This window comes from Ptychodera flava (genome assembly GCF_041260155.1).
Source record: "Ptychodera flava strain L36383 chromosome 23 unlocalized genomic scaffold, AS_Pfla_20210202 Scaffold_24__1_contigs__length_23054250_pilon, whole genome shotgun sequence".
In the NCBI taxonomy this organism is placed as follows: Eukaryota; Metazoa; Hemichordata; class Enteropneusta; family Ptychoderidae; genus Ptychodera; species Ptychodera flava.
The window spans coordinates 13,829,797-13,852,139 of record NW_027248278.1 but is presented as its reverse complement, the minus strand read 5'-3'; the positions used below and the strand labels follow the sequence as shown (position 1 = coordinate 13,852,139).

General features: G+C 37.8%; 3 protein-coding genes across 4 annotated transcripts in view; all 3 read right to left on the bottom strand.

Annotated features, from left to right (window-relative positions):
- Nucleotides 1-376: 376 nt before the first annotated feature.
- Nucleotides 377-16,267, bottom strand: LOC139124790 (aminopeptidase N-like). 2 transcript variants are annotated; one of them, XM_070690900.1, is made up of 16 exons: nt 15,479-16,267; nt 11,449-11,725; nt 11,092-11,212; nt 10,393-10,547; nt 9,955-10,068; nt 8,757-8,957; nt 7,833-7,898; nt 7,376-7,557; nt 6,757-6,836; nt 6,096-6,283; nt 5,615-5,762; nt 4,962-5,167; nt 3,678-3,845; nt 3,016-3,155; nt 2,608-2,689; nt 377-2,388 (listed from the first exon to the last, which is right to left on the bottom strand). In XM_070690900.1, the coding sequence occupies exons 1-10, from the start codon at nt 16,186-16,188 to the stop codon at nt 6,192-6,194; spliced, it is 1,998 nt and encodes a 665-aa protein (XP_070547001.1). In that variant the 5' UTR covers nt 16,189-16,267; the 3' UTR covers nt 377-2,388; nt 2,608-2,689; nt 3,016-3,155; nt 3,678-3,845; nt 4,962-5,167; nt 5,615-5,762; nt 6,096-6,191. The 2 variants fall into 2 exon arrangements, with proteins under 2 accessions (XP_070547001.1, XP_070547002.1); XM_070690901.1 differs by lacking the exons at nt 377-2,388; nt 2,608-2,689; nt 3,016-3,155; ... (1 more) ...; nt 4,962-5,167; nt 5,615-5,762 and having other exon boundaries at nt 6,177-6,283; nt 6,742-6,836.
- LOC139124676 (aminopeptidase N-like) lies at nt 2,236-5,906 on the bottom strand. Its single transcript, XM_070690798.1, has 6 exons — nt 5,893-5,906; nt 5,615-5,762; nt 4,962-5,167; nt 3,678-3,845; nt 2,608-2,689; nt 2,236-2,388 (listed from the first exon to the last, which is right to left on the bottom strand). The coding sequence occupies exons 1-6, from the start codon at nt 5,904-5,906 to the stop codon at nt 2,236-2,238; spliced, it is 771 nt and encodes a 256-aa protein (XP_070546899.1).
- Nucleotides 16,268-21,448: 5,181 nt separating the features above from the next.
- Nucleotides 21,449-22,343, bottom strand: part of LOC139124976 (fatty acyl-CoA hydrolase precursor, medium chain-like) — an 8,560-nt gene continuing 7,665 nt past the window's right edge. The window contains exon 8 of the mRNA XM_070691094.1: nt 21,449-22,343. This exon is cut by the window's right edge and continues 690 nt beyond it. The gene's annotated coding sequence lies outside the window, so the exon portion shown is untranslated.

Genomic DNA, 22,343 nt, shown 5'->3' with positions numbered 1-22,343 from the left:
TTTACTGTATTTTTTAACTATTTTATGGCTATTTTGTGATTTTAGACTTCTGTAATTAAAATTTCATTTGTGTGTTTTAACAGACGAAGTATTGTGTGAGGGATTACTTTCCACAAATGAGTAAGGCTACAAGCAGTAATTAGTTATTTTTGTCAGATAAGCACGTTTTGTCAGATAAGCGCCGTACAGACGTGTCCCCTACCAAGTTTTAATTTCAGTGTACGTCGTTATTGAACAGAACAATCACAACACATACGCATGTGCACACAAATCATCTGTACAAAAGCTGAATGTCACAATGGTAGACGATAAAACTACAAGTGCGAACAAAGCGATTGGAAGTATTTATTGACTTTCAAAGCAGATTTAATCCAAGTAATTAGAATGACATTATCACTTAGTTGATATAAATTTACATCGAAGTAAGAAATTGTAACAGATGAGCATACGTTAAATAAATCAGCTACATCACCGTGACTGTGTCGTCACATGATTCCCTCGGTAAAAGTACAGGTATTCGGACTTTCATACTTTAACAAAGTATTTTTCCTGATCGATCAACAGCTGGGGGGGGGGGGTTCATTTAAAAAAAAACACTTTTTACCGTCTTAGTTTTTCTAATACAGAAAATCTTATTTTTCTCCATTTGGTTAGCACAGGGAAGGCGGCTATTTTGAATTTCAAATATCGATAAATCTCGGGTAAGTTGTTTCTCTAGTACCACAATTTGCACGGTGATCCCTGATTTTTATTATTGATTTCGAAAGAAAATGGTTGAAATGTATGGTTGAAGTCGATCACTTTCGCAATGCAAAATAAGACGTGAAAACTAGGACGGGAAAATAACATCTACAGAGGCATGAAGAGTGATGCACGATTTTAAGCAAATGTGTATTATCATGGACGACGCATTATCGTTTGACTTGCATTATCATGTAATGTTCTTTTGCATTTTAAATAAAAAAAATGAGCACTCGATCGTCGTACGGCACGGAGCTCGCGCGGAGGGGACCGCCATTTTGTCTGTTTACCCGGAGAGTTGCCATGTCAACAGTCGTCGCGCGCGCGACATCGCTGTCACGCCACGCGCTCACTATACCTGTTCGGGGGTAGACCATGCACGGTGCCGTCCGAACGGCAGAGTGTTTGCATAATTAGTTCTGCTACCATAAAACCATGGGAAAACATTACAAGACTCAACATGTTATTTCCGTATTTGGCAACCAGAAATACCCATGTTCCTGTAAGCCCTTCAATTTTTTTAACTTGGCAACATCGCTCCGCAGGCCAAAAACCGATGACGTTCATCATGCATATTTCGACGTGTACCGTGAAACATCACGGCTGATATTTTACGGTGAACGTCACTAGGATGAAGCAATATGGGCATGGGTATATGATAATAAATACATAGGTTCTCGCAAATGGTAAGCATATAGAGAAATAAACAAGTTTAAAGTAACGTTAGTGTAACATCTTTTCGAAATGACACTGTCATATACACCATATTTTGTCGTCACTCTTTTAATAGTCATCGTAAGAATTGGCGAATGAAGGTAACTTCAACGATATATTCATGAAATAGGTAACGCATAAGGCTGAAAATATGAAAATTGGATATCCGCAAGAGAAGTCGTTACTGTCACACTTTTCCAGCGCACATTATGCATTCTTGCTTCTAATCGATATTCAAAATTTACGTAAGTGGTGAAAGAACACATACAGCTTCGCATAGGTCCTTACGAAAGACTTTAGAGCTAACTTCTCATTACGTACATCTAAAAGGTGCATTTACTCCTTGCAAAAAAGCGTTACCTGTTTGATAATGCATGTTCTCTTAATTCCGATATTGAATTGAATAAAATCCACTGATGACGCGAGATTTATAAACTTTAATCAAAAAATCTCGTTAAACTGTCCCTGATGACTACATTACGTAATACTCTGAACATATTCACATCTTTGGAAATAATTACCCCAAAATTATTGCTTAATCGTTTCATGTGCATATAATACACACAAGGTGACTGGCATCATTGTTCGCATCACTTCCGTCAGCTCCTTTATGTCGGCGTCACACGACAAAAACATTTCAATGACGTCATCAAGATGTGACGTTTTTTATCCATACTGAACCCTTCTAGAGGTGCCTCTACTGACAGGGGGAATCTTCGATAAGACAAGGCACGATGGTTGCCTTGCAGCCGTTTTATATATAGTCGGCGATGCATTCAATTATTTCAACTTGATGAATTCTCTTTCAGGAACTGTGCCACTCCTCTTCATAGCGTTCCCTCCAAGCCACGTTGATGCCGATTTGTTCGATGGCCAGCGTGCTGACTTATCGCCAGAACCTCCCGGGGGATTCTGGGAAAATAGCTGCTCAAGCTGGAGACAGGTAACCAAAAAGACAAACACTTACACTTTCGATCAGAGAAGAAAATACTTCTTCCATCATAAGCTGTCCACTAAATAATCGAAAACGTACTTAGTACTTAAATAGTCAGAAACTTAAATTGTCATAAACTTTAAAGTCTTTGGAAAATTAAGATCAGCGTATTCATTCCGCAACTGCTTGCGCCCTCTATAGATAGGCTTATCACTCACCTGTTTCATCTGTGACTTATTATTTATCAATGACGTCACTCCCTGAATCATTTCTCCAAAACCAAAAACTAAGCTGGCAAATCTGTATAAAATACAAAAATCATACATTTTACTTTCCTCTAGATTTAACACTGGGATGGCAGCCATTTTGAATTTCAAATATTGGTCAATGACAGGTATTTAATGCCTCTAAAACCAACCTTTGCATCGCGATCCTTTATTTTTATTCTTGGTTTGGTGAGAGAATGGTTGAAAGTTTCACCTAGGAAGGTTTCGGCAACAGTTTAAGACTCATTTTCGAGGCGCATACTACCTTAATAAGATCATCTTCTTTGGCTTAAGTATCATGCAATGGCGTAGACAGCAATAACGCCGCACAAGTCAGAAATCAGAATCGTGTCAAATTACCTTTCTCGGATAACGTCCCATTTTTCCACAATGAAATCAAAGCCAAGGCTTGCCCAAAATGTGTCTTTCCCACGCTTCCAATATTCGACGGACCGTATTGCATCCGAACTTTCGTGCTATCCAAGCTCCATTCCATGAACCTGACAACAACAATTATTTGCCCTCTGCATAAGGTTTTGAAATGAAAACTTTCTATTTGAGTCGAATGATTCCACTATTCCTGTCATGTTCGATTGAACAGGTTGCGGATTATTTTTTCAGTAATAAATGTTTATTGCATTGATTTAGTACTTGTAAGACGTTATTAAATTTGGAGATGATGAAAGCAGTTTGCAGTTGCCTTTCTTCTACGAGTTTATATATTCCCGTCCCACCAATTGTGTTCCTTTCCCTGACTCAAAAACTAAGCAACTCGAGGCAAGTCATTTCCAAAACCCGTTGCAATCGAATTTTCTCACTTAAACTTAAACAATATCATTTACTTGCCCTATGATTTACCCCTCGTCTATGCCCATTTGCAAGCCAGCTTATAACAGACAACGTTCCCTAACTCTTTATTGTCTTCACTTTTCGTACTTAATAACCATTTTTTATTTTCTTTCATCCATGAATATACTCAGAACATATTGGGAAATATAGATGTTAATAAATGTATAAATTACCTCCATAGTACCCAAGGATACTGTGAGGCTGCCAATGCCTGACGCAATGCGTGTGCGTCATCAGCATGGCTTGATACCTCTTGCCGTCGCCATACTGTGTCCCATACCTCGGAATCTCCCTTCATTACACCAACGAAATATACAAAACTTTTTAAATCGGCTGGAATTCTGTAAATAGTTTAGAATCAGGTCAGTATGAAGATCACGTTTGAGTATATTAAAATAAAACAATAAAGTGCAGCATAGCCAAACACGATCGGAACTAGTTTGGGATAATTGGATGGTGAAGTAATGCCGATTTAATCTACAAATATAATCTTATCTGCTTCTCTTTTTACATTACGCACTTGTTTTTATGAGTAATTTGTAATATTGCAACATTCAGCTATACGGCACCTAACACTTTTGAGAAATTTGAAAAATATGAAAATCAAATTATCCCAAATTAATTCCAATCGTGTTTATACAACAAATTACATCAAAGAACATACCATACCACACTGTACATTACTGTACATTGTCGCATCGTACCGTATATGTGCAGCACAGTACAGTACAGTACAGTACAGTACAGTGCAGTACAGAGCAGTGATGAATAGTAGAGTGCTATACATAACAGTACAGTACAGTACAGTTCAGTACAGAGCAGTGATGAATAGTAGAGTGCTATACATAACAGTACAGTACAGAAAATGTCGATACAGTACAGAAAAGCACAGTAGCAACACAGCAAAACTTAGTGCAAGACTGAAAAGTATAGGGGAGGTAATTGTGGTACAGTAAAGCACATTATAGCTCAATACTGAACAGCACAATACACTACCAAATGGCATAGCAAAATGTGGAAAAAAACAAGATTACAAAACCGAACAGTCCAGGCCTGTCCAATACACTACCGTATAGTACAGTACATGATAGGGCACTACAGTGCAGTACGGTGCAGTACAGTACGGTACAGAACATTACAGTGCAGTAGAGCACAGTACAGCATAGTACAGTACAGTGACAAGACAGGACAGGACAGTACAGTTGAGGACAGTACACTACAGTGCAGTGCAGTACAGTGCAGTACAGTACACTTCAGCACAGCACAGTACAGTACAGTACAGCACAGTCAATACAGTACAATACAGCACAGTGCCGTACAGCACAGTATAGTTCAGAACAATATTTTATATCAAAATGTATAATGCCATTGCTTTTTTCGAATTCAAATATCGAAGCTAAGCAGTGTAGCAGTGTTTACTTTAACTGGAGTCTAATATAAACAGATGAGGAACTCACTCTTCGTCCTTGTTGAGCCAGTTGTCAAATAATGTGACAGCTTGACTGACAGCCTCTGCGTCACCATTTTCACACAGCGTCTTCAGGGTCAAAGTTCTTAGAAATCGCTGTTGTAAGTTGCCCTTTGACCCCAGGGTACCGTAGTTGTCTCCCACGCCCCAGCCGAGAATGTTTACGAGATGGCCTACCTTCTGCTTAATGTAATTCTGCGTGTTAACAATATCATGCAAAATTTACGAAACTGGAGATTTCAATGACATTTGTATGTTAGTGTCAATCAATCATTTAAAGATTGACATAAAACGAAACAAGATTTTTAACCATTGAATTATCTGATCATACGGATTAAATAACGTGCATTTGCATAATTAGTGTAAATATTCGGAAAGTGACACTATAAATCGCTTTACCTTTTCAACGTTAAAATTGATAAAATGACTGCTCTGGAAAGAATCGACAGAAGCAAATGCTGATTTTATGAATGTATATGGAACTTATTGGAATGTTTTGCAAAATATACTGGTTACGTTTTGTAAAGGGTTTAAAAACCACCATGACTGGAACTCTTCACTACTCTCCAGTTATTTAAATCAGCCTAGAATTTAAACTTTACATACATACCTCTACGATCAAAAGAAGATATCAAAACATACCTGCAGAAGACCGTAAGGTTCTGTAGTGTACATCCGTTTACGTATGTAATTGAAACCTTTTATGGCAGCCATCCAAGGAAGATAATCATTTTCTCTGTCGAGATACAGTGTGACACTTAAAGCACGGTTTGTATCCAGTAACCCAGCTCTGAAACAAACAAAATTGTACATTTACAGAACAAGAACCGCTAATCTGCGTTGTCATCAGCATCAGCGTCATCGTCGTCGTCGTAGTCGTCATTATCATCATCAATATCATTCAAAACCAGTGCAATTACCTTACAGCAACCATCGTCGTCAACAACAACAACAACAACAACAACACAAATGACAAAAGCAAAATACCGGAAGAACAGACACATCTCCACAGAAACCATCAACACAAGTATTGGCATGAAGAGCGTAATCCGCCATTGTAAAACAACTATTAACAAATTTCAGGACGTGACATAGGCGATCAGTGTCACCGCACAGCCTCCACCTCTGAAGCGCAAATGCGTCATCCAGTATGGCTGCTCTCGTAGACGGCGAGAACTCTGTGTGATCTCTCTGCAGTTGATCGGTGAGGGCGTCCCAGTTATCGTTCGTAGTTGACACGGTAGAACCCGGCCTTGTCTATATTCCCTAGTATCCAGTTTCCTCGGTAATCAATCTTCATCTCTATATTCGCTGTCATAAAGCGTATTCGTAAATGAATCTTTGCAGTCATTTTTATCGTAGCAGAGGAAATGTTTTGAATGATACTATCAACATAAAATTTTTGCTAAACTTTCTGCTGAAAAAAATGTAAGTTTGAGTGCACTTGATGAAATGGATTGAAAGCCCGTCGATCGACAGCGGTCTTTACACGTAGAGAGCGCCCTCGAGCGACAAATATTTCAGTCTACTAAACAAACTGGGCCGATCTTCTTTCTGGTGCAAATCTGTGGTAAATTGAGTGTGCCTTCTTCGATTAATATATAACAACATACCCCCCTAGGATAATCGTGAATTGTACTTTAGCTACACTTTGGCTCGGTGTTTTCAGGTGTCGTTAAAGTTTGTGATATTTGGGTCAGTCACCATTCTCTAACTCTGTTCTGGTAAAAATAAATAAAAATAAGGGTAAGTAAAAATATTGACAGTACCTAAACGTTACTCACTCGAGTTCATTTCCAACCATCGACCTTTTGGAGTCCTGTTAGTATGGGTTAGATATGCAAAATATATGAACCATTGGTACCTGTGAAGGGAAAAATAACCATACAGAGACAGTGCTTCAATTAATTTGGAATAGCTTACATATAGTACATCGGCAGTCAAAGCTTCACAGCCTAGAAATTAGTTTTATGATCACATTGCTACATAAGTAACCACTCCTCTTTCGATCAAGGTCACTTCATATGAAGTTGTTTGTGCTGATCTATTTAACTGAACGTTTCTTGGGCTATCTAAGCCAGTGTAAGAAGCGTGGTTTACCGTCAAAGTAACTGTTTACATGATAATAAAGCAAATTAACATAAACTTTAATCAGGAAAACAAAGGAAAATGGACATTTGTGATTTAGTCTTTACTTATGTAATTTGAAGCGTCCAATAGAGAAAGTGTGATGTGTCAATATTGGTCCAGTAGTAAGCAGAATCAAAACTGTTATTACCATGCATGTATGTTATGGCAAATGCAAACTCGTGAACACAAATACAAAACAATTTCACTGATTTTCACACATATATAGACTATAGGGATACTAGACAATTTGAGTGTTGGTAAAGATTCAATCACCTGTATGGACTATCATTGATATCAATATCCGAAACCTCTGTCTGAATCGTAAAATGGCTTTGCTTGACGTTCAACTTGCGCATGCTTGATGAACTGTCCCTGGACAGGGTTACGACGGGATATCCTTTCTGGAGTGTCCATGTGTCCATTATTTCTTTAATCTGTAGTCTGCTATTTGCAGCCTGTTTCAAAAATTGGGAAAATTGGACTTAAGTTCTTTTAAAACAGACCATTGTCTTTAAATGTTCTTATTAAATAATTCTGTTTTATACTCTTCCGGTCATGAAAATTTGAAAGATTTGAATGTGAATGTTAAAATCATTCCGCTTTTTTCATTTGTGATATTCAGAAGTATTTGAATGGCAACAGTCACGTAATTTTAATACCACTCTCGACTAATTATCAATAATACCACTCGACTATTTATAAAACGCACAATAAGTTACTTTGGACTTACCTCTGAAAATTCTTCCCAGAGTTCATCCATATCAGCATTAGAATACATGTATTTCTTGATATAATTCTGGAAGTAAGCGATATCAAAATCATGCAGACAAGAACATCGTTTACGTCATATTTAACAACACAGAGAAATGTCATTCGTGTTCGTTATACGTAACACGTTTAAGGCAATATCGTACGATAACATTTTTCGATAATGCAATTTGATCAAAATACAACTGACAGAAAAAAAGGCAGATTTTCATCTCTTCAAAATGGTAATGATTTGATCTGTTGAAATAAAGTGGTCTTTTACGTCTTGAAAATATACTACTATACGCAGGCGAATTCTGGTGGAAAAACGTATCGTTGGATCTTTGGCACGACAAATACTTTCAAACAACTGTGTCTGCTTCTAACAGTCACATGTGACCAATAAAATGTACTTCTGTAAGTTCAGAAAATAACTCTGGTTTCTTCGGAACGAGAGTTTTATACCACTCATCCTTTATCAAAACTGTTTAAAGCTAAACATTTCGTGTGAAACATGGCGAATCTCACAAACAAGACACTTTAGTTCAAAGTTCAATAATTCTATTTGGCTTTCGTAATGTCTTGCAACTACAATATTTCATTTCATTTATTATTTTCGTTTGGTGATTTTTTTCTTTTTACACCAAAAACTACCAGAGAGTAACAAATATTCGTTTTTACTGATTATAATGTAAGCCTACAGAAACAAAGAAATTTAGGGGCATAACTATTCTGCCTTATTGTTTGCTAAGGATGCTATCTGCTAATTCATCTGTAATTAATAATTAATAACAGATGAATTAGAAAAGATGAATTAGAAAACGACCCTAAATTAATGCTTTGTCATGGCATTGCTTAGCCTGACACCCATTTTTCGGCAGTTTTGACCAACCAGCGAAGAGCTCACCTGGAGGGCACTGCGAAAAATCGTTTCGCCGACAAAGTATCGCAACATATAAATGACACTTAGACCTTTCCAGTAAGTGACTACGTCATAAAACTGCACAATATCATCAGGATTGTTGATTGGCGACGACAAAGGGTGAGAATTCATGAAGGCGTCCATTTCTAACGCTGGCAGCACTGATTGGGCGATTACCATCTCGTTCTGAAAAATGGGATTAGACATGCCAGCGTACTATAATTGCAGAAGGCAATGAGTATTGGAACCGATATAGGGTGTTCGGAGAATGCTAGCAGGTTGTCAGAGTCTTAACAGTAGGTTAGTGCAAAGTTTCCAAAGTAGCAGCACAACAAATGTTCAGTTCAACTTTCAGCGCCGTATTGAATTTGTTGATTTGTAGAATTCACAATCTGTTAGCTCAGGAATGTTTGCTTCGTGCCATGAATTTTAATATTAAATTATCCCGTGTGATAGTTACAATCATTACAATGTTCCGAATCTGGCATTGTCAATTGGTTTTAAAATGCCATAATTGCCTCCTTTTACCATTCACATCGGAAATTTAAAATATCTAAAGTACAATGTATTATAGCCAAGACTAGGGACTATGCGCCCAACTGGTGACCATTTGCCCGCAATCAGCAGGGCTAAAGATCTCTTGCCTCGAAGGTAAATAGTCCCTTGCTTGAACTATAATGGTTTTATTACATGCCTCTCTTAGATAGTTTTCATTCCAATGTTTTGGTTTATGGTCAAATGACAAACAATTATGTGCTCTATTACAATTTAAGATGAAAATCTGTTAATAATGGAACGTTTTCATCGTCGATCGGCGCATTGATATTTGAACAAATGTTATGAGGTTTATGATTATTTTATGCTTAATGTTCTTGTTATCGGATTTCCGTGCGTAAAAATGATTTGAGCATTTTGAAATCGCAAACTTGTCAAACTTAAAGAGTTCCGGTACAGTGGCAGTCAAATAATGACTATACGGTCCGCGACGTCACTAACGAGTTGCCATTAAATCCCATAAAGCGCGTTGCCTTCGATATACGAGGCATGTAATATAGAAAATATTATGCTCCATAGAATGCATAGAAGATTATTGAATGGCGCCACATTCTTTCCAGTATCGGTTGTGAATCAGTATTTGAAACACTTGAAATGCATGACACAATTCACGCTATGTGTTACCCACCATCCTCCAGTCAGGAAATATATGATTCAAAGCTTCCGACGCAAACATTGAGGCGAAGCCTTCTTTGAGCCACAAATCTGTCCACCATTTTGGAGTAACCATATTACCGAACCACTGAAGAAAAAGGAAGCCATCTTAAAATACATATTATTCATTGGTGTAAAACTCTGGCAATACGAAAAAATTATTTGCTATGACGTCTTTGGCTGTAAATTTTTAAAATGGTTACAATTTCAAAGAAATTTATCATAATATTTCATTTTTTTTCAGAACAGCGTGGTAATAAAATAGACTATTGAAAACAAAACCCTTCGCAAACACATTTCTTATGATATGTTGGCTACATATACACTGTCGAGAAAATGAAAAATTTATCCATTTATAATACTGAAATTTAATGAAAAGGTAATTTTACATAAAATCTGAATCGTTTAATACCATGTGTGCGATTTCATGAGCGATCAGATCGGCTGTGTCTTCAAGAACTTTTGCAGCGGATTTCTCTTCATCGACGATGGTGGCGCTCTCGCGGAGTGTAATTAGACCCCAGTTTTCCATGCCTTTCGCGGGATGGTCAGGTACCACAAAGAGATCTGGTCAAACATAAATGTGCAGATGGGCAATGAACAACAATCGCTCAAGAAAGAATAAAATTAAACAAACACATCTGGCATTTGCACTGTTTAATAAAGTCACAACTTTGTCAAAAATATGAACGACATGCTTGGAAATTGGAATCCATAAATAGTCGTGATAGTACAATATGAATCGGCAACGGAGTTGTGTCAAGTAGGTTAGAATTAAACATGCCATAAACTCCAATATGAATGCATTTACAAGAATATGTCTCTAACTTTTGGGGTTTTTTTCAAAGCAATTAAGTAAAATACTTGCAACAATAAAATATTATTTGAGAGAAATGTACCGCTACATCTTTCAAATAAGTACTGTAACCCCTCTTCACTCTTACCAACAAATCATATTTAAATACAAAAAAACCCACAATATTTGTTTATAATTTAAATCTGACAGTTTGAGTTTTATTTTGTCTTTACAGTGAACCATAACATATAGAGTTCATCGACACTAGTATGACGCATGAAAATGATTTACAAGCGAAACGTTTAAAACTCATACCAGATTTTTGGATAGGGTCTTCTACGCCGAAATATTCTTCGAAATAGCCGTATGACCAATTTGCAACGTTGAGGGCAAACTGAGTTTGTGATATGACGTCATCACGAGCCCAGACCCTTATCTGCGTCAGGAAATAAAAAAAAACGTAATAAAAGAAGAAAGTCGTTGTCTAATAATTTTTTTTAGATTTTGAAAGACTGTCAACAAACTAATACCAATAAAAGATATTCAAATAATAAAAAAAATCTCCAGTATTTGTTTGAAATTTGACAATTCGATAATATTACCTTTTCTTGAACAACTGTACGTTATTGTATTTAAAAAAAATGTGAGGAATCGACCTACAGAATTACTTACAATTTTTCCATTCGGTCTTGTCAGCTCTAAGCTGTCGAAGTCAGACAACACTACAGCTAAATGATAGGTTGACATGACGGGCGTGGTCTCAAACACGTCCCTGTACCAGGACGAATCATGGAGTTTGTTTGTTGATAACTTCTTTCCGTTTGAGAGCGATCGATATCGATGTGCCCGGATGATACTGATGGAAAATGTCGCTTTCATTGCTGGTTCGTCAAAACAGGGAAACGCCTTACGTGCATAGGTTGGTTCAAACTGGGAGGCTATGGCATATCTGTGATAAAAGTCAAATAAATATACTGGAGAAAACTTAAGGTAGAACGCGCCTCGTGGGCACAAATTTGGACTCTCAAACTTTTAAAATTCTTTTCTGATATGCCACTTGTGGGGGTTCATTTTATAGCTATTGGTGTATGAAAAACATTTCACCGGCTTAGTTTTTCAAAATTCGAAAATTTTATTTTTCTCCTTTGAGTTATACAGGGATGGCGGTCATCTCGAATTTTCAATATCGGTTATTTGTTGAGTTATTTGTTTCCCTAGTACCAAAATGTGCATGTATGTGAGTATGACAAGAATGGGTTGGAAACAAAATACAGTAAAATGTGTTGGTAGGAATGTGCAGTATTTCCTTATTTTTACAAGCCACGTCAGGATACCTTAATAAAAATGCGAAAGTGAAGTTCACTGATTGACAGGAGACTCAACACTTAAGCCCCCCCCCCCGTACTACGTGGTTTTAACTTGTGCGAACATTTGAGAGGGTCCCTAAGGTAATAACAGTTGGATATTTTATCGATTAATGCAATAAACTCAATGACTTTTTAGAATATTGAAAACGTGTTTTGCTTTTTATGACTGTGTTTATTTTGTTTATGTACTACTAGGTCGAATCTTGAACAGGTTTTATGAAATACTTGATTTGTGACGTAATCACACACCAAGAATGTAACAAAGGTGTCTTTATGTATGTGAAATACGACAAAGACGTATCACCGATGGTGAATATTAGATCATCAAGAATAGCACCATTAATAGGAAACTACATAGTGAGTAATACGCATAATTGGCGATTACAATTGGACCAAAATTAGTGAATTCTCGGCTTTGCATCTACTGATAATTTTGAAAGGTAGGTTGGAAACACACACACACACAATGAACACAAACTCAATTTGTGTACAACTGATGCGATGTTTCTCAAGGCTATTGATTTGCATCACCGGTTCAAGTTCAAAGCTTGCAATAGGACTGCCGTAAACAAGTGTCATGCGTGGATGTGTAAATCATACCGAGGTTTTGTGACCGAACGCAGTAGACAAGATACCGCCTTTTGTTCGTTTTTGACTCTCAAACCAGTTCAATACATTTTTGCCAACTACTTGTAGTGTGGAGCTCATTTTGAAACTCATGGAGTTAGTAATGTTTCCATCGGCTGATTCCTGTTAAAATCGAAAATATTCCCATAGAGTTAAATGCAAAGATGGCGGCCATTTTGAATTTCAAGAGCCAGTAAATATTTGGTAGACTGTTTCTTTTGTGCCAAATTTTTCACTATTAACTCTACTTTTTATTCTTGATGTTGAAGGCGAATTGTTTTTGTTGAAGGTTTTGGCAAAAGTCTTTCAATTTCGAGGTGCGTACTTCCTTAAGGTAATATGCACCTCGAAAGTGAAAGACTTAAACTTTTGCTTAAACTTTCCTCAGTGAAACTTTCAACTATTCTCTACCGAAACAAGAATGAAAATCAGGGGTCACGTGCAAACTTTGGTACTAGAGAGACAAATAACTTGCGATTTCTCGATATTTGAAATTCAAAATGGCCGCCATCCCTGTGTTAACTCTATATGAAAAAAAAATTCGATTTTCGAAAAAGTAAGACGGTGAAAACGTTTCTTCTTCGCCAAGAGCTTCAAAATGAGCCCCCACAAGTGGTAGGTCAGAAGAAAATTGATAAATTTGAAGGCCCGAATTTCTGTCCCCGAGGTGCGTTCTACCTTAAGTGTAATTTGCGCGCGCTCGGACGTAAAACAGAAAAATTGAATTGTGCACATAAGAATTTATGTTACACACCACGAAACAGGTAAAGTTAACTTATTCGTGCTCCTGTTACTTTCAAAAAGCTGACCCAGCGTTAACCCCGATTAGCAGCACATTATATTTTCAATTGAGACGCGATGACTAACTATAAGACCTTAGTAACAGCTGCTTGCCAATTCAATTAGTCACTCGAACGAGTCCAATGTTCGTTAAATCGACCTCCTTACGGCTTTTATTGACAAGACCGATTTTGTGATTGTACAATGTATTTGCGTATACTATAAGCACTTTCAGGCTAAATAGGCTGACACAACAACAACGCTGGCGTTCAGAATAACCAGTTAAAGAATATCGCAACTTGAAAGTGAAATCATAACTCTTTCCGCCTACTGAAAGAACGACCAGAAACTGTACTCAATATTGCCACTTGACAGACGTATCCAAGGAGCTGCATTTCATAGCATTACATTAAATGTCTGTGTGATGTAGATTTTTTTTGCAAATTTCTTTTCGTCAGTTTCTCGTTTCGACCTACTTCTAATACCCATTAGTTTATCCAAACTATAAGCCATGGTTCAAGTATTGTTTGTTTCGTTTAACCTCCGATAAAGATAGACCAGTCTGTCGTCCATATTCTTCAGTTGGAGATGGATTTCGAAAGTTTAAACTCAGATTTTGTATCGATCAACTACAGGTTGTTTTAATGTTTTCGCTTTGCTCATCCAATCACAGATGTCGTCACTTGCTACCAAAAGACCGCACGCCAAAAGTTATCAGCTGATTCTAATAATCGGCAGATGAGATTGTGTAAAAATCCGAAATGCAAAGGTAAAAATACGTAATTATGGTCTTGCTTCTTTTTTACGACTTGATTTTTTTTACATCTGTCGGGGACAGATATTCGGACTATCATGTCTGATCTACCACTTGTGGGGGCGTCGTTTTAAAACTCTTGGTGTAAGAAAACCTTTTACCGATTTAGTTTTTCGAAATTAAAATAAAATTATTTTTCTCCATAAACTTAGCACAAGGGTGGCGGTTATTATGAATTTAAAATGCCGGTAAATCTTGGGTTATTTGTTTCTCCAGTATCAAAATTTGCACGGTGATTCCTGATTTTTATTCTTGATTTTGAAAAAGAATGATTGAACGATTCCTGAAGGAAAGTTAGAGCAAAAATTTAAGTCTTTCACTTTCGAGGCGCATACTACCCATCATTGATATCTGATCCAGTTTCACCGTCAGGAAGATACATCTCATAAGCTGTACCATTCTTCGTCAGCATTTTTTTTTAAATTTGAATATTTGCTCAGTCTCGAGAACAGAATCTGTTTACGTTTCAAAACAGACTTCATTGCTCCAAAATTGTGTTTTACAAAGGGTTTCAAAGTCACCCGGGGTGTAGACTATATAATATAGTACATTGTTCTTTCTGATATGTTTCCCCGTTTCTTCATTTTTGAAAGCTTGTAACTTTTTTCTTACATTTTTGTTGTCCTAATCGAAACTTTTATAATCTGATTGACATTTATGTCGTGGAAATATATGTTTAAAATTTTGATGATTAATTTCAAGGAATTGCCATGTAATTTTTGGTCGTTTTGTCAGTGCTGCAGACGACAAGGTATAGCACGTCCTTTGTGTATTAGTGCAATGGACTTTAAGGTCATTGCCCTTGGCTTCTTCCCGCGCTATTCAGTGTTTAGACAAACGCACAATTGACGTCAACGTCTGCGGGAATGAAATTCTCAACAGTCATCCGTCATTGCCGCTCAATTTTTGATATTAATTGCCGAGGCGTAGAATTCGCAGATCCTTTTTTGAAATGGGGAGGAAATTTTAACGATCAATGCTAATAGCTGTCGCTAGCTTTTTCCCGCCATCATCATGTGAACGACTGACATTAATTAATGCCATGATTTCAATTCACCTGATTACAACAGTCACTGTGGGAAAACGATTGCAATGGCCGTCTTAATATACTTACCCTTTGACAGTCATTCCATCTTCGTTTCTGACGTCATAGGAGCTGAGATAAATTCCGAATAAGTCTTGTCTCAGCATGCCCTTGAACTCGAAAAATGTTATTTCGTACTCCTTTCCGCTTTTCAAATTTTCTTTCATCAGAAGAACGTAGAATCTGTTCCGTGTGAACTCGAACTGTTGTGTGATTTCCACATCACTGCCGGTGGATAGGTCCTTCACGGCGACGTTGTCTTGACTGATGTTTAATTGCCTGGTATGTACAATGACTACGTCGGTGTCTGACGTACAAGTAACAGTAATTACCACATTTCCTGTGAATTTGAACTTGTCAAGATCTAGCGTAAATTCTAGGTTGTAGTGCGACGGCATAAGGTTTTTAGGTAACTGTACACGATACCATGGAATACTCGGGTCTAGTGTCGTCGGTAGCGATGTGCTAGTAGTATTCACGATGTAGTCCTGTCTGTTATTACTCCTGGCTCTACCGACTAAACCACCAATCAGAGCCACACACACTACAACCAAGACAAAAATAACAATGAGGATTGCAGCTGTTCTGTAAGTCACGAAAAATCCGTTTCCCTGTTCGTGTTTGACGTCCGCATCTTGCACATCTACGACGTAAAGGTCGTTTCTCGCTGCGTTCGGCCTTGTCGCTGATCTGATCTGTCGCTTGCCGCTGATCTGTTTACGATTCTTCCCGTCCGACATGTGGGTATCTCTGGTCTCTCAAAAGCCATCCCGGCCTCCATCGGTCATTGACAATGCCTTGCACCGGTCTCCTTTGTTCATGTGATTGACGAGCTGTCGTCTGATACAATGTCAAGATGGCGCCTTGCTGATGAACGGCCTGCGTATACAGTGCATTGCTGCCTTCTTCGAACTGTTTTTTTTTCCTCGCGAGTAAGGGACGATCATTAGATTTTATGGAGAAGGTGGTCAAAATAGGAAAAAATCGTTTTATATCGAAACTAACTCAAAAATTACTACTCTGAAGTTCTGATTTGTGAGAAAATATATGTAAAAGATTGTTTGGTGATGCAAAAATTTTGTAAGAAAATATGCAGGCAGACGAGATAAAGCAACATGTAAGATATTGCCAAATTTTACACCCAATAAAAAGTTGTACTGCATCCTGACCATCCCCTCGCAAGCCAAAATGGTCGATCCCTAAGTGGAGTGCATCTGCAATTTTATTCAGCTTTCTGTCTCAGCATTCACATAGGAGCTCAATGCTGGCATTATTCATATGCTAATGACAATCCTTATTAAGTGAACGCAAATTAGTCCAGGTATCCGCAAGGTCAACGACAGACTCTGCTAAAAGTGTTCGTCCGTCTGCCTTGAGACTTTAACAAAGCATGTAATTGCCTAATTGACTTATTGCCGACCAAAACATCTCTGACATCATTATACTCAGCATTCTTTCGTATTGAGGGAGACTTAATTAGTAACAGTCATGAAAGATTACACAGTTTGTCATAAAGGTGCAAGAGCACAGTTCTCAATTATCGTTTATTGTTGGCAGCATTTAATTCATTTACAAAGCGTCTCTCGAATTTATCTTTCTTAACAGCCATTTCTTATTATCGTGTTTGACTAGTAGCAGATACGCGGCATATGGTAGGTTCCTGTTTTTTTTTAGTTTCATAATATTTTATGTAAATTGTCTCGCCATAAGAATGGACTAATTGTCGATATACAGTAGAGTAGTCTCTCTCAACAGTACATCGTTTAGGTTGGGCCTAACAACAAGAATAAAAACTCTTTGTAAAATTATCAAACCTTTTCCCGCTACAAGACACAGAACAGCACACTATCGCGTTCATACGCACAAGTCTGAGCTCGCGAGCAAGCCTACAAGATTTTTGTATTGTACAATGCTGAGGTACATTGCGACGCCATGTACAAATTCAAAAGATTAATTATATCCATCAATAATGTGATTACCGTCTACAACAAACGCACTCTTAAATCTTAATTTTGAATGTTTTTTACAAGTTCACGAAAGCATCTCTCTCTCTCTCTCTCTCCTCTCTCTCTCTCTCTCTCTCTCTCTCTCTCTCTCTCTCTCTCTCTCTCTCTCTCTCTCTCTCTCTCTCATATATACCATGTGCTTGTTCGCAGCAACTAGATGACATTGTGTATATCTGTAAGACGACGAATGGAATCTTTGGCAGAGGAAAGCACATATAATTAGTAGTCAGTCCGCAGTTCGTATTTCTAACGTTGATGGCGCAAATCTGGATAATGACATTAAGTTCTAAAATTTTTTTGGCTACAGCAGCATGCTGCACTTTGGAGAGACAATTGCAAGTGCAACTGGATGAAAATAGTCGAGTTAATAAACAAAGATCTATAAGGAAACGTATCAGTTTTATAAGACGGTAAGCTGAGTCAGAAAGAGGCTGATTTGGTACAAGTCATGAGTATTATTGCATGCCTCGTATATTGAACGTCGCATGCTCCATAGGATTCGATGGTAACTAGTCGATGACGTCGCGGGCCGCATAGTCATCACTGGACCGAAAGTGAACCGGAACTATTTTCAACTTGACAACTTTTAGATGTGAAAATGTTGAAATTTCATGTTTCGCATAGGAAATCCGGTGTATGGAAAGTTTTGTAGACAAAATTGCATAACAGAAGCTAAATATATCATTGCGCCATTCGGTGATGAAAATCGTTCCATTTTAACTGATATTCGTCTAAGTTGGAAATAAAGCACCTGATTACCATTTGCCAATAAACCTAAATATTTTGAGTGAAAATTGTGTAAGAGAGGCATGTAATAAAAGATTATAGCCCAAACATGGGACTATGTACCTTCGGGACAATGGTCACCTACCCTCGCACATAGTCCCATGATTCATTAAATAGTAAGATACGAATTTGAAAAAAAATCGAACGTTTTGAAGTCGCTTTCCTATATCGCCATGTGTATTTACGCTAAATGCAAAGTTATTCTCGCTTTTCTACAAGTAAGATAAAATTTACACGGAAAACTATCAAAACAACGAGAAAACCGTTACAGTATAAATTATGTTAAAGGTGATATTCCTGCGAAATATATTCCTTGATCAAGATAATGCAACGTTACAAATTTTTTTTTGATCCAAATCTGAATACAAAATGAAAATAAACGTCAAGAGATAACTAATTACTCGAAACAACAGTGTTTAGGAAAATGTCCATTACGCTAGCGTCAGCTGATGTCACCTGATCCATAAACATTTCCCTGGATAGCTTTTACGTGGAACAAAATGTCTATGCGCCCTCAACGTCAGCAAAATTCTGTATCGTATGGAATTATGGCATTAAGCAAAACATAAATGTCCTGTGTAATAAATGTTTCTGATACATCAGTATCTTTGATGAAAGGAATTTCAATGATATAACCCCCTTTCATGTTAATTTGAATGCCGCCTACACGAAAGAAATGACGCATATGTCAAGCAGAAACCAAACCTGCCTACTTATAGATTTCTCAAACATGCTTATCATACAGAGCAATATGTTTCAGTGTGATTAATTCGTAGTCAATGGACTCAGTTTGCTCTGTGTAGGCTGCTATACCTACGAGTCGAAAGTGGAAGATCAAGGGAAGAGCTGATGACGGAATTTGGTTTTCCTTATTTGCAATCAAAATGTCGTCGACCATGACGTTCACTTCCTGATCTCTCGCAATTTATACAATGACCACAGAGGGGTGTGCGTTAAGGTAGAATATGCCTCGGGACGGATATTCGAACTCTCAAGCTTTAATATTTAAAACATTGCGAAAGATAGATATGTAAATTAGCTACTTTTCCTATCTTTCGCAATGTTGACCGACCCATAAAATCACTGATAACTCCACGGATTAGTATAATTAGTTGTGTTGACAAGATGTGTATATGAGAGATAATGTCCTTGTAATGGGGTGTAAAATAAATAAAGACTCAAGAGGCTAGGTTAGGTTATATAACCATATATTTTATTCACCTTGATCATTCAGAGCATTAAGAACAGGAGAGGAACTGATAGAGAAAACAGTGAGAAAAACTCAATGATATTAATAACGTCGGGTCCGCCTGTGGCATTAAATAAAATCATTCATTCCTTACTCCGCCGACTGCGACAGTGGAAGTGAAAGGGTATGTACAAAATATTCGTGCTAATGACGACACTGAGTTTTCACTTCTACATCTGCAGTAGTTGCTGTTTATATGTCAAGCTTCGTTCAGTGTCAAATTCACCTCCATCCTGGGTAGCTCACCAACCGCTACCATAGCAACCAGGATGTCTTATTTAGCATTGTTTTATGAATAAGTAATACAATGTAAATTACACAATCCACACAACATCACATCTGTAATGTTCAGTCACGTGACATTGTTAGTCACGTGATACCTGCATGAAGTCATATGACTATAAGCTATATAAACACCAACACGAAGATCAAGTGCTCGCAAAACGAAAAAGTGTGCGTGCTGAGTCTCTGATATATATCTCCTGTTGTGAACATCGGTCGGCGTATATCTGCTTGCTTCGCTCCTCTGATATCGTGTTCTAACCGTACTGGCGAAACACGAGAAAGGAATTCACACTATTGCATGATTCAGACTTGCAGATGACTGGTTACAAGACTCAAATGACGATGAGAAGGGAAGAGCGCACGGCTTTGCTCGTTGTCCTGACTGTGATGCTCGCTATTACAACAGACGCTCAAAACATCGAGAGCACCGGCCGCAAGGAACATAATACCTACTGTGACAGCACAGAGTTCTACTGTCCGTATGAAAATGCACACCGATGCAGGCCGAGAAGCGCACGATGTCTGCCCGAATCAGAGAGAACCGAACAAAGCTGTTTGAATCCACGAACTCAACAAGAGGAAGGCTGTCGTGGAAACACGGTGACTGGAGTTTTTGAGATCTATGACGGTTGGACGCATCTACTCAGTACTGCGGAATCTGCGTCTCGCTCTCACCACCATCTCAAGCACGAATTCGTCACCTACCGCGGTTTCACGTACGAGTACGGCCAACAGGGTATAAGCATATTGGATACCGGTGATCCATATTACAAATATAAAACCCAAAAAGTGACGAAATTTACCAAAGTGGGGACCAGTCGATGCAAAATGGATAATTTTTCCACCTTCTTTCAACAGTGGGAAAGGAAAAAGTACAACATTTTCACTCACAACTGTCAACACTTTGCGGACGCGTTGATACATTTGATGAAGGGTAATTGCGTGACGGCGTCGACGCAGAATTTCGACGATGGAAAAATAGCTGATGTACGTCAACAGAAAATGCAAGCTGCAGCTGAATACCGTAGCTTTGATCGTCTTAATATCAAGCATCGTCTAAATACAGATCGTGTTGAGGAAGTTGCAATCAGACAAGAGTTCACCCTGGGATCCGAGGTCAGTTCCGGGTACGCAGACGACATCAATATAACTCTTGAAACTGGTGACGTCAGTTATCTCGATAGGAAAGATAAACGACCAATGAAAATGGAGAAGCATCAATTTGCTTTCATTGGGCTGGCCATTGCAGTTTTAGTAATAGCCGCAATATTTGTTGCGTTACTCTATAGAGGGAAACAGCATGGAGAGGAAGCTGTAGTCTTGTTGGGCAAAAATTACAATGTCTGACTCGAAAGAAGTCTACAACATACCCTTTTCACAGAATCCATCAACAGCCACCAGAATAGATTTCTACAATTATTCTGTAGGTTAAAGGGAGGCGGTCGTCGGAACTCTACTCAAAGGTTACCAGGGACCCCTACGACCGATGTTAATACTGTATGTAGGGTACGTTGGCGATTGATGAAAGTTGAAACATGTTTATTAACAATGAATATCGTAAAATATAAACGTTGCAGCTATGTTGACGTGATGCATCTAGATATTAGCATGAAATACATTGTTTGTAAACAAGAAAGTCGCACATGCGCAGTTCCGATGACCCTTCCTTTTAAGCATTTATTTCTTTATTAGGAATGCACAAAGTATTGGAAAAGTATAGCCTCTAGTTATAAACTTTCTCAGTAAAGGGGCCTAGATGCCAATTTACATACATAATTAACACGAGTATAGCGTTTTCGATGATAGAATTTAGCATTTCGACGACCCAATGATTTTTTACGAAGAAAATTGCTGTTTATTTTCAAATGACATGGCTACGACGTCATATACAACTCTCGAAGTAAATTACACTGCAGTTTTATAGATTTTGTAGGAATTACTTTTCTCCTCCAATTGTTTGTCGCAAAAAAAATATTCCGTCATGTACAGGTAAAAGGTCGAAAACTTTCGGAATGTCCATTTTGAAACTTCACCCAATCTTTTGACTGTAAAAAGCCTTCCTACCGAATATATTTCTTAAAAGGTATGATGAGATTAAATTTCTTTGAAATATTTTCTCTTTTATTTATTCCTGACAAGTACAGATATTGAGTCACAACAATACAAAATCTCAATTTTAATTTCCAAAGATCGGACGTTCGTCTTCGGCGGCACTCTCGCCAGTTGACAACTCAGGACTACGAAGGTTCAACCTTTTTGATGTTACTCCTTTTTCTCAATAATTCCGCCGCTGATTACAAAGTAAAATATTGACCTTCCAGTTAATAAATAAGGTGACTAATACTATATATTCACGATATTTTTCTCATAGTGCGTTGTCGTTGGAGAAATTCTTCAGCATCGATGATTGGATAACATTCATCTCAGTAAAGAAAAAAATAGCTTTTGCTGTCATGATATTCTTTTAAATTCTCGCTACCTTGTAGCTACAATGTGACTAAGGGACAGATATTCAGACTCAAAAGTTTTCACAAATCTTTTCCTGGTCTACCACTTATAAGGGCTCATT

Bases quoted from the DNA above. Each gene is read 5' to 3' on its own strand.
- LOC139124676 (XM_070690798.1), bottom strand. The intron at 2,690-3,677 runs GTAATTTATACA...TATTTTATACAG, and splicing joins TATCCTTGGGTACTATGGAG to ATTTGCCAGCTTAGTTTTTG. The intron at 2,389-2,607 runs GTGAGTGATAAG...ACCTGTCTCCAG, and splicing joins ATAAGTCACAGATGAAACAG to CTTGAGCAGCTATTTTCCCA.
- LOC139124790 (XM_070690900.1), bottom strand. From the start codon at position 16,188: ATGTCGGACGGGAAGAATCGTAAACAGATCAGCGGCAAGCGACAGATC. The intron at 10,069-10,392 runs GTATTAAACGAT...CTTTTTCTTCAG, and splicing joins CTCATGAAATCGCACACATG to TGGTTCGGTAATATGGTTAC. The intron at 7,899-8,756 runs GTGAGCTCTTCG...GCTTACTTCCAG, and splicing joins TTTTTCGCAGTGCCCTCCAG to AATTATATCAAGAAATACAT.